The sequence below is a fragment of the Rhynchophorus ferrugineus genome, unplaced genomic scaffold (assembly GCF_030347505.1).
Source record: "Rhynchophorus ferrugineus isolate W39M unplaced genomic scaffold, kcgeb_rfMv2 rfM11, whole genome shotgun sequence".
NCBI classification, from domain to species: Eukaryota; Metazoa; Arthropoda; class Insecta; order Coleoptera; family Curculionidae; genus Rhynchophorus; species Rhynchophorus ferrugineus.
Genome location: NW_027472590.1, coordinates 29,581,030 through 29,594,172, shown reverse-complemented (window position 1 = coordinate 29,594,172; position 13,143 = coordinate 29,581,030). Strand labels below are relative to the sequence as shown.

Sequence of the window (13,143 nt, the reverse complement as noted above, 5' to 3'; positions counted from 1 at the left end):
TTATTTTGAAAACAATGAATCAAAAACAATATCGTGTTTTAATTTTACACTGCTTCTTGATGGGAAAAATACCGTTCAATCGAAGCAATGGCTTGAAAAGTGTTATAAGGCCTCCGAGCCATCATAAACATCAATAAAACGTTGGTTTGCTGACCCCAAACGTAGACACCGATAATCAAACGTAAATATATAAAAGAACGTGTTGTTTTATATTCTCTAAGCTTAACCTTCAAAGAACGTGCCCTTAGGAGGAGTTTTCAAAATTCCAGTTATTTTCGGAGATATAGCTGTTTTAGTGACGCGGCATATAAAAAAGAAACTTTAAACTCACTTTTCTTGAAACTACTTTTTTCGACTATATTAATTTCTACTCTATCGATTTACTTGAAATTTGGTGTGAGTGATTCTGTATAAATTGTTCTATCGTATCAAAGTGTAACACAATTTAATTTTATTTATTTTTGCCGATGAGAAAATGTAACATTTTTATGAGTCAGTATTTTGAAATGTTCTTCAGCTAATGTACGAGAATGACCAAATCATAGAGTAATATATAGAGGATTAACTTAAATAGGATTATTGCTTTGGGTAGTATCACTATTGCAGACATAGGAAAGCGTTTGATTCGTTCGTTTGAATAGTCCCCACAAAGGTATTTGATTGGTTCATTTATTGTTCGTTTATGACGTCATTTTTTGTGTGCTGTCTTAGAGTACGTTTTTGTATGCTAATCTATCTTGAATCTCAGAAATGTTGTCAATACAGTGTATTTGCAGAAACAAAAACGTCGTCTTCTTTGGAAGAAATTTCCAGCTCTATTTCAAAAATATATTGAACAAGACAAGCACCACAATTTATCTTGATTAAGCACGTGTAATAGAGAATCTATGTATGTTGTTTCTTACAGAAACACGTAACACGAAACAACAGAAGAAATTTTTAAAATATTACCTAGAGTTTAAAGACAAAGTCTAAATGGGACGATAGCAAAATTTTATTGAAGGTAAATATGTTTACGCTACATTTATATTATTAAATTTTATTGTTCTTTAAGAAGGGGTTTCTAAAGTGCCATCAACTAAAAACCTAATTATTTTGAAGGAGTTAATTTACTTAAATAAATCTATTTTAGTTGTGCTGCAGAATCAGTATTTTGGCTTAAAGTTACCTAACCAAGCTAGGTGGTATTTTTTTTGGATCTAACGTGGAGGCAGAAGTATCCATTCTTCAACAAGTACAAAAAAAAACCTAATACTCTTATTGTTTATATTCAATTTTAATTTAATTCAAAATAAGATGATACAATTCGTAGACCAACAAGATGACACTGATTTTATAGACAACATAGTATCTCATGATTGTTTTATAATATTGTTAATATATTTTTAAGCTGTCTCTTTGATTTAACTTCTCGAATTTACCATAATAATACTATAGCAGCAAGTGTATTTATATTTATTATTGGTCAAAGCAATGAAGGCACGTAACTTACAGCATATCTCTACTGGTGAGCCAACATATTGGCCGTCAGTTAGAAATAAAATTCCCGATACCATAGACTTTTGTGTTAGAAAAATATTGACACCAAAACGTGCAAAGCTGAATCATGATTCAGTCTATCATCTGATCACTCGCCAGTTATTGTAACAGTGAACTCAAATATTCTCAACAAAACGAAACCACCTTCTTTGCATATGCATATAGTTACAAAACACAAACAGCTTGGGCTTAAACTAAACCAAATGTATTGGCCGATAGTACGTAAATATAAATTATCATTAGATAATAACGTTTTGCTGTATAAGTCCATATAAGCCCATTTGGACCTATGGTATTGAACTGAAAGACTATTAGTGCATCCCAATGTACTCGCCAAACAGTTAAATGTGCGCGATGATAGGGAAGTGCGTAGACTCAAACGCAAACTGCCATACGAACTGATTAATACACACATAGAGTGAGATTTAATAATCTCTAGAATAAGCTGGAATAATTTTTAGAATAAGATAGGATAGACTTTAAAATAAATTAGAATACTATCTAGATTAAGATTTAGATTATACGTACAGTAGATCATTTACTGAAGTGATCTACTACATGTCAGGATAGTTGTATTATATAACTGAAATCATATAATAATACTTATTGCCCACGGGCAGATTGTTGACATTCTAGGAGATTAATTAAAAAAAAATTAAAATTTATTTATATACGTTATTTTTATAAAATTTTATGAGTGATTATACTTGGGTTTTATTCTAAATTTTATTGGCCAGATACAATGAAATCCTTACTACAGTAATTTAAACTAACCAATCAAATATCTTGTCTGCAAAGACCACACAAAACTATTTCCCATTTTTTTGTGTTAAATTAATACTCTATCTATTCTATAGACCAAATGACAGAGGAGACAAAACCGAACGCGGATTTATTCATGATAAAAACGATATAAATAGAACTAATGCACATAACACATAATTAAACGGGTCCTAAGTCCCGATCTATACATTCCAGGAACAAATGAAGCACACCAAAGTCACAGAACATCGATCGTCCCCTATTCCGTTCGTCGGTTGTTTTTCCTTTCTTACATCGCTTTAACTTCGACCGTCTAGACCTCTCGTCTTGCCTGTGGAGCGATATTTTGTGACTCTACATATCTCTAATAAGAAAATCTCGCTATGCGATGCGATAACGTTGAACTGGTCGCGTTTTGTGACCGATAACTGATTCGTCACGACTCAAAATTGAGTGAGAAGACAGTGAGAAAAGGAGAGAAATAGAGAGGTGGCGTTAATGTGAGAATTGGGTGTTATCGCAGACTATAACGAGATCCGTCAACCTTCAGCTTACGGTTCGTGTCAACGCTTGTCCCAGGAATTATAAATACACTCTCATAATCACGGTACGACTCGGACTCAACTGTCCTATAATGCAAAAATTATTTATTGGGTTAGGGCCTAGTTATCCTCAGCCGAATTTCCGTCATAACGCAGCACAGATCAAGATCCTTCAAGTTTCTAATCAACAATTATTTTATCAATAAAACACTGCTTGATATTGTCAAGTGATAAATAAAATACTCTACCAGTTTTTATCAGAATTTGTTTTGTGGTCTTCAAAGTGAACCCTATTGAATGTAAAAGATATAGCGAACGTAAGAAGAGAACTTAAATATACTCAAGTTCGAGCTTCATACTTTACGTTTATTCTGACGTGCCCAAAGCTGTTGAGAAAGTATCCAATTCTATCCTTAAGAGCTCCAAATCTGATCATGTTAATTTTGTGTTGCGGGAAATGACAAAAAACTAATTATATCACTTGACGTGTGCCTGATTCCTCAAATAGAATCAGCTAAATACCTCCGCATCTATTTCAGACAGACTCAAAATCAAGCACTTGTACTAATTAGTCGGAATATACTCTCAACTTGACCTAAAATCAAAGAGATTGGTTTATCAGTCAATCATAGACTAGCTACCGCAAGATTTTGCCTTAAAAGATGAAATAAGGTTGCTAAATCACAATAATTTTAACGAATTTGTTGATATGACGTTATTCTTATAGTTTTACGGTAAAATGATTTGTTTAAATGTAAAAAGGAAAGAAAAAAAGGATCCTGATTTCCCAGAAAGTGGTTTTCAAAACAATGATAACTTAAAGGATTCTCTTATAGCTCTTAAACTCCTATATAAAGTATATCCAAGGTTGCTGTAAACATACGTCATCAAAATGTTTATTGTATTGCCTGCCGAGATTTGTAAATTCGTTTTAGAATCAGACAATATTTTCCTTCTCATTTTATTCTAGTTAAAAAGAGACACAACGCTGCATACGCATAAGAGGTTATAACTCTAACCTATAAACTATTGTGGCTGTATAATTAATTAACTATTGTTTTTAAACCTACTATATTGTTAAAATAAATTAAATTTTATAACATTTTTGTTTCATTATGTTATTTAGATTAGAATGTTGTTTAGAATACAAAAGAATACACGAATACAAAATAAACTAAAACTCAGAGTTGTACCGTTTTAACGTCATAAATTGAGATGACGTATGTTCACACCAATTTTGGATAGACTATATATAAAACAGCACGTGCGAAGTACAGGAAGGTTTGTTTCTTGCATACCAAAATTTGGAGGAACCTTGTTTAATCAAGATGCAATTCCTAATTATAATTTACATAGTAAATCTGTATTATGTAAATCTGTAACTTGTGTTTAGCCTTTAGCTTTGCCAATCGACGTGGTAAATATGGCGACAAGTTCAACATCAGAAGTCATCAGAAGCTATTCTATCTACAGCAGATAGACAGAGTTAGATAGACAGAATTCTATAAAAAGAACAAGTATGTGCAAATGTAGTAAAATATTTGAACACTTATGGCAAATAGATTAAGAGGCTTCGAAATTGAACTGTATTCTCTATATTTTGTGATTTAGAGTACCACCATGCAGTAGAAAACTGTCAGATTGTAACGATATTAAGAGAGTCATATAAAAAAGGCAAAAGAAGCATTTAGAAGAACCTTTTTTCAATATTGGTTTTCATTTTGATCTGAAACGTATCGTTGCTTAAAATTGATACTACTTAAGATTCTTCTTTTTCTTTGCTTCATGATATAAAAATGGAAAGAGAAGAAGATTAAATGGAAACAATTTTATTTTCTTGAAAAAATTATGAGTATTATGAGTATATGAGTCCAGATTGTATTCACACCATAAGACTATTGAGAGAAAAGAGTTTGAAAAGCCAAAATTATGTCAACAAAGACAAAAAAAGCTATAACACCAACCGTAACAGTTCTAATCTGAAACATTTGAAAAATTGTAACAAATGTAGTGAATGTGAGTGATAAAATAATTGTTGAAATGATACTGAAGTAATATCATCTATATCAGTTTGTCACTAGTTCGTAGTAGAATACTTTATGTCGTTTCACCGTTTCGGCTGAGGATAATCGCATATTAAATGTGCTGAAACAACAGGTATAACATATATTGTGACGGAAGAATAAGGTTAGTATCTAAGGGGGGAGGCGGTGAGGTAGATTGGTGGAGGGGAGGGGGGTTAGTGAACCAAACTTACTTTTTTAAAGGCACTTGCGTGTTTGTTTCTCCACCTCCATTTCTGGCATCTGAAATCCTACAGGCTACCATGTTGTATGCTGTAAGAAACACAATATCAGTGGCCCGTCGACCTTGTCCTTACATGTAAGTGATTTTATCGGTGGATGTAAATTGCAGCAAGGTGCACAGATTTGTTCTCGTGCATAACTGTTCGTGTGTCTCAAGGATCTGATTAATACTGGGTGTTTAACTGGTTAGTGACCTATTTTTAATTATTTAAGGCATATTTATAACATTCTATTTTAGTATAGTTATTATATTTTTTCAGATATTTGAGGATAATCCAATCTATCATGTCAACTTATCAAACTTCAGTAGATTAATGAAAAGAATCAAAAAAGAGATAGAGTATTTGTGGCTAATTGTAACTTCTTGTAAGAACCATATAATAGGTCAATTGAAAAGTCCCCGGCCTACCATAGTAAAACACATTTTTTTGGCAAAATTAGTTTCTTTTAATCAACATAATTCCCTTCAATTACACTGATTATAGCGACCCTCCAACTTTTCGATACCATTTTTGTAGTACGATTTGTCCTTTGCTTCAAAATAGGCCACAGTTTCGGCGATCACCTCTTTATTCGACGAAAATTTCTTTCCAGTGAGCATTCTTTTGAGACCTGAGAACAGAAAATAGTCGCTGGGGGCCAGATCTGGAGAATACGGTGGATGAGGAAGCAATTCGAAGCCCAATTCATGGATTTTTGACAAGGTGCATTGTGTTGGTGAAGCAGTACTTTCTTTTTCTTCAAATGCGGCCGTTTGTCGTCGATTTCGTCCTTCAAACGGTCCAATAACGCTCTGTAATAGTCGCTGTTGATGGTCCTTCTTTTTTCAAGGTAGTCAATAAAAATTATTCCATGTGCATCCCAAAATACAGACGCCATAAACTTGCCAGCTGACTGTTGCGTTTTCCCACGCTTTGGAGCGGATTCATCGTGTGCACTCCCCTCGGATGACTGTCGATTGGACTTCGGAGTGAAATAATGGGGCTGCGTTTCATCCGTTGTCACATATTCACGCAAAAACTCGATTTATTACGTTTGATCATCTTCAAACACTACTCCGAATCATCAACTCGTTAGTTTTAGTGAAAAATGAGCTCGCGCGACACTCGCTTTGTACAGAGCCTTCTCATACCCAAATATTCATGAATGATATGCTGTACGTACGTGTATATAACTTTCAGTTGATATCTTTGGAGTGTCTGCTATTTTATTCAATTTCAATTTATGGTCATTCAAAATCATTTTTTGGACTTTTTAAATATTTTCGTTGGTAACAACGTCTTTTGGGGCTGCACCGTCTTCGGTGCTCATTTCACCACGTCTAAACTTAGCATACCAAACCTTGATAGTTGATTTTCCTGGGGCAGTGTTCGGAAACTCGGCATCAAGCCAACTTTTTGCTTCAACTGTATTTTTTCCCTTCAAAAAGCAATATTTTATCAACACGCGGAATTCCTTTTTATCCATTTTTTTCACAATAACAAAAGTTGCTTCACTCAGAATGCTATAATTCACAAACTAATGATCCGACAGCTGTCAAATTTATAAACGTATTTTTTGAGGGTTAAGGCTAACTAAAAAAACATATGGATTTAATTTTACTAGCGCCATCTATGTGTCAGGCCGGGGACCTTTCAATTGACCTGTTATGTTATAGACCTCTTCATCCTCTTGGTTTGTATGTTTCTCAATTTATTGACACCTTTTTTGTTAGTTCTCTTATCTTTGTTGGTGAGTTTACAACTTTAGTGATATGTGTAATTAAAGTAAGGCCTCGTGAAGTTTCCAACTTCTTTCAGTTGTTTCGTGGCTTTGATGCTGATGATGTTGGTATACTGGAGATAAATCCGAAAGTGTTTTCAATCGGTACTTTTGTTAGATACTAAGTTAGAGTGGCTTTAATGGTTCTTTTAAATTATTTTTTCACTTAATCGGGTAACACAATGGCTGAATGATCGGACTGTTGGTCAATGTTGAATGAATAACCAAATTATATGTCATTACATATTATATTTTTGGATTATATTTTGGTGCTGTTCCAATACTAACTTTATTCCAACTACTATTAACTGAATATGTGCCTTTTTAGTATCTGAGGTCTTGGCTTTTAGTCGATTCAGTCTTATATTAACCTTTTTCTGTGAATTATGAAGGCTTTAGAATTGGTTGCTGTATATTTCTCATTAAAATGAACAGATTTTTTCCCAAACTCAGCATATCACAGTGAAAATAAATTGAATAATATTTAAGAAAAACAAACAGAACTCAAACTAATATATTGCTTTAAAAATTATAAAGATTATATCTTAATAATATAAATATACCTTAATATTGTACAAAGTAGGAAACAAATGACATAGTAAAATATTAATCAGACCTAACCAGTTAAACATGATGTGGTTTTGGTTTTTGAAAAAAAACTGTTCTGTAACTGTTGTGTGATGTCAGAGATGCCATTTAAAGTGTCTGGAAGCTATCAATACGCAACAACATGACTGATATGAGTTTAGAAAAACGTCTAGCCTAAGTTTTACCTATATCTTACATACATTTTAGAGAGAGCTTAGATGTAAAGAAAAATAGAAAACAAACAAGAATTAATATATTTCCCTTATCTGATCGACGTAGAAAAATATTGTTTTTAGTTTGTTTTAAAAAACTGTGAGCGTCAATCAATATAGTTTCGTTTTCAACGAACTTATAGCAATCAACAACTAGTACGACGTTCCAAATGCTATTTAAACCGATTATTTATTTTCTCTGTTTTTTTTTCAGATTTTTCTAGGTGCTGGTCTCCTCAATTAAATCAAAGAGATATTCTGAGATCTTTTTTCTAATTCAGATAATAATCTGAAAAGCTGAATAGGACCTTAGCTAAATTTTCTGTCAAAAAGTCTGAAAAGATCAATGCTGTGTAAGAAGGTTTCTTGATATTGTTGATTGTTTGGTCAGATGAGAGAGCTTCATAACGAGAAATACGGTTTCTATGTTTTACTATTTTATGATATAACATAATTAATATTACATATGGCATGTTTACTTTGGATGTATTGTGGGCTATAGACAGAAATAGGTGATTTGGTCAATATGGTAGGTAAAATATGAGAGTCTAGGAAGGCACTTTCAATCTATTTTTGACTAGTTTATCAACAAAAAGCGCACACAAAGAATTTTTTTGCATATTCCGGTTTATAAATATATTCAAGGGCGAAATGAATAATAACATGTTTTTGTTAAACTTTGAGAACCAATTGTTAAGAAATCTGGAGGAATCATCAATTAGTATCATGGACCGTGCACGCTATCATAGCACACTGGCGGAAAAAATCCCTACAATAGCATCAACAAAGACTGCAATGAGGGTATGGCTTTCAAAAGATGATTAGCAACAGGGATAATATTACAACAGGTTTCATTGCGTTTATTGTAATTCACTTTTTTCAAAAATAAGCCCGAAAAAAGATATACAGTCATGATCAGATCATGGTCACGTAGTATTACGACTTCCTCCCTATCACTGTATATTCAGTCCAACCGAGTTGATATGGGGAGTAGCAAAGACATATGTGGAAGGAAGCATTGTGAAGCATAACACCTTTGGTTTGGATGAACTCGATAAGGCATACAGAGGAAGTAACTGATAAATAGTGGAATCGTGTACATGTTTTAGACAGATTAGAAATTAATAGTTTAGTGATTAAATTGGACAGTGAGTCGGAAAGTGAAAGTGACTGAAGGAAACTTTCAGGATATGCGATAATATATGCTGGGCAATGCTGGAAATTCCTGAGACAGAGTGATGAGAGTGGAAACAACTAAAGGTATGAGCATAATTAATAGAATATTACTGTAGAAAATGGTATTGTAGGGCGTGAAATATTTGTGTGCACAGATATGATTGTAATTATTTAGAATTAAACATTAGAATTAGATTAGAATGTATGGTGAGTGAATCAATACTAACTGTTTTGTAGGTATGGAAAATGCATTAGACAGAATTCAGTGATTAATTTTATGAAGAATGGTGTTACCCAGATAGTAGCAGAAAAAATAAAATATACAGTGATACCAAGATGACTAAGTATGCTCTCGAATGAAAGTAAAATACATTACTTTGATATGTAATCGTTAATTAGGTGGATTAGGCCTCTAGGGTTATACTACATAAAAAAACGAGCCTGAAAACTCTACCTCATGGAAGGAATGGAAAAGAGTTCAATGCAAATAAAACAAATCTAACCTACAAATTATTATTCTGTGTTCTTAATTGTAGTCTTAAGCCTTTCGATAATATTTGTATTAGATGTACTTTAATGTTAAAATAAAATATATTTATTTGTTTTATTTAGATTAGAATTTTGTTGTATGTCAAAGCCAAACTGAACTAAAACTCAAAGTTGTTGCGGCGTCATTGAAAAGTTTTGACGTCACAAATTTCGATGACGCATATATAAAAAATATTTGAATAAACTAAATATCTAATGTAAGATGTAATTAATAAAGAAGATCTATTAGGAAAGCTGTTATTATTTTAGGACCAACTTAACGTATAAAAATATATATATACAGAATGAGGTTTAAGAGTTGATTCAGTTGATTCAGTCAACAGTAATTACCGGATAAAGTGATTATGCTCACAATTTTCTAAAACACCCAACAAACATATTATAAAAACGTCCGTGTCCGTGTCGAGCACGGGCGACGGAACATTCGCTTACCTTTTTCTTGTTTTCTTCGTTTTCGCTTATTGCAAATCTTAACGGCACACACGGACAAGATAATGGCGACGATGAAAAACAGAATGCCTCCCACCACACCGGCTGTTATCGCCTAGAAAACATTCAGTCGTTTTTTACCAGCCTCGCGGTTAAGAACTAACCTGGACCCGAGGGCGGAAGTTACCTTGTGCTTAACTCTGGCCGGTACCGAGAATTTCACTTGTTCGCTGCCCTCGTAGCTCTGCGCGGAGTGGGCGAAGATCCGGAAGTAGTACGTCCTGCCGCCCACCAAGTTTTTCACTGGAACCGTCAAAGACAAAAGGGAATGTTAAAGGGGTCGTTTTTGGATAGCGAAAACTCTTTGATTACACTAGTTTACTAATTCGGGTCAGCTTTTGGACCGGAGCAGATGAGAACGATTCTTATTTGATGCCTTGAACTCTACAATACGCGTGTAAGTTTGGTTCTAGTTTATGAGATAGATAACAAGAAGCAAACAAGAAAATAATTATTTTTGTTCAGATAAAAACGTTGCAAAGTATATGAGAGAAATATATACAATTGTACTAGAAGTACAATTAAAACAAATTATAGCTTTTATACACATTTTGCTGTAATTACCCATCCATTCGTTTTAGTTTAGTAAATGTACAATACGTCAACCAAAAGTAGATAGTCAGTTCAGTAGCCAATTGATTAATGAGGTTTGTCCGTCAAGAATAATAGCAAAAATTGCAGAAACTGATAAAAATTAGACGAATAAACAACACATATAATATTAACCATCAATAACATCCTAATGATCTAATGGCTACTACTTTGAAGGTGGAGGAATGAAACAAAGAAGGAAAAAATCCATTTTTATACAAAACCATATGTAAATAAGCTATTGTTATGTAAAACTAATGATGTATTGACTGGTGGCTTCCTTCAGGTAAAAAGTACGATGGTTTTTGAAATACATCAATGACATAATACGATTTCTGGATTTTTTGTGAATAATATTAGTTAATATCTAGTCTTTATGTAAATATTGTTCATAGACCTTCTGTAAAAATGTTTGAATGCCATGTATTTATGTCAATATGGCGCATGGACTTGATTTACATATTTCAATATGTTCTCTATATAAATATGGTGTTTTTCATTCGGATTGTTGGCGTTATAGCATTTTCACACGTTCCGAAAAGTATATGAGAGAAATATATACAATTGTACTAGAAGTACTATTAAAACAAATTATAGCGTTTATACACATTTTGCAGTAATTACCCATCCATTCGTTTTAGTTTAGTAAATGTACAATACGTCAACCAAAAGTGGATAGTCAGTTCAGTAGCCAATTGATTAATGACGTTTGTCCGTCAAGAATAATAGCAAAAATTGCAGGAACTGATAAAAATTACACGAATAAACAAAACATATAACATTAACACTCAATAACATCCTAATGATCTAATGGCTACTACTTTGAAGGTGGAGGAATGAAACAAAGAAGGAAAAAATAATCCATTTTTATACAAAAGCATAGGTAAATAAGCTATTGTTTTGTAGAACTAATGATGTATTGGCTGGTGACTTCCTTCAGGTAAAAAGTACGATAGTTTTTGAAATACATCAATGACATAATACGATTTCTGGATTTTTTGTGAATAATATTAGTTAATATCTAGTCTTTATGTAAATATTGTTCATAGACCTTCTGTAAAAATGTTTGAATGCCATGTATTTATGTCAATATGGCGCATGGACTTGATGTACATATTTCAATATGTTCTCTATATAAATATGGTGTTTTTCATTCGGATTGTTGGCGTTATAGCATTTTCACGCGTTCCGAAAAGTATATGAGAGAAATATATACAATTGTACTAGAAGTACTATTAAAACACATTATAGCTTTTATACACATTTTGCGGTAATTACCCATCCATTCGTTTTAGTTTAGTAAATGTACAATACGTCAACCAAAAGTGGATAGTCAGTTCAGTAGCCAATTGATTAATGACGTTTGTCCGTCAAGAATAATAGCAAAAATTGCAGGAACTGATAAAAATTACACGAATAAACAAAACATATAACATTAACCATCAATGACATCCTAATGATCTAATGGATACTACTTTGAAGGTGGAGGAATGAAACAAAGAAGGAAAAAATCCATTTTTATACAAAACCATAGGTAAATAAGCTATTGTTTTGTAAAACTAATGATGTATTGACTGGTGACTTCCTTCAGGTAAAAAGTACGATGGTTTTTGAAATACATCAATGACATAATACGATTTCTGGATTTTTTGTGAATAATATTAGTTAATATCTAGTCTTTATGTAAATATTGTTCATAGACCTTCTGTAAAAATGTTTGAATGCCATGTATTTATGTCAATATGGCGCATGGACTTGATGTACATATTTCAATATGTTCTCTATATAAATATGGTGTTTTTCATTCAGATTGTTGGCGTTATAGCATTTTCACACGTTCCGAAAAGTATATGAGAGAAATATATACAATTGTACTAGAAGTACTATTAAAAGAAATTATAGCTTTTATACACATTTTGCTGTAATTACCCATCACATTCGTTTTAGTTTAGTAAATGTGCAATACGTTAATCAAAAGTGGATAGTCAGTTCAGTAGCCAATCGATTAATGAGGTTTGTCCGTCAAGAATAATAGCAAAAATTGCAGGAACTGATAAAAATTACACGAATAAACAAAACATATAACATTAACCATCAATGACATCCTAATGATCTAATGGATACTACTTTGAAGGTGGAGGAATGAAACAAAGAAGGAAAAAATCCATTTTTATACAAAACCATAGGTAAATAAGCTATTGTTTTGTAAAACTAATGATGTATTGACTGGTGACTTCCTTCAGGTAAAAAGTACGATGGTTTTTGAAATACATCAATCACATAATACGATTTCTGGATTTTTTGTGAATAATATTAGTTAATATCTAGTCTTTATGTAAATATTGTTCATAGAACTTCTGTAAAAATGTTTGAATGCCATGTATTTATGTCAATATGGCGCATGGACTTGATGTACATATTTCAATATGTTCTCTATATAAATATGGTGTTTTTCATTCAGATTGTTGGCGTTATAGCATTTTCACACGTTCCGAAAAGTATATGAGAGAAATATATACAATTGTACTAGAAGTACTATTAAAAGAAATTATAGCTTTTATACACATTTTGCTGTAATTACCCATCACATTCGTTTTAGTTTAGTAAATGTGCAATACGTTAATCAAA

General features: G+C 32.5%; 1 protein-coding gene across 6 annotated transcripts in view; it reads right to left on the bottom strand.

Annotated features, from left to right (window-relative positions):
• LOC143205179 (protein turtle) overlaps positions 1-13,143 on the bottom strand; it is a 149,774-nt gene that overhangs the window by 6,643 nt on the left and 129,988 nt on the right. For all 6 annotated transcript variants that reach the window (XM_076418291.1, XM_076418292.1, XM_076418289.1 and 3 more), the window contains 3 exons: positions 10,052-10,167; positions 9,868-9,979; positions 5,101-5,179 (listed from right to left, as the gene is read on the bottom strand). In XM_076418291.1, the coding sequence (XP_076274406.1) occupies positions 5,101-5,179; positions 9,868-9,979; positions 10,052-10,167 (307 nt within the window). The remainder of the gene's footprint in view (positions 1-5,100; positions 5,180-9,867; positions 9,980-10,051; positions 10,168-13,143) is intronic.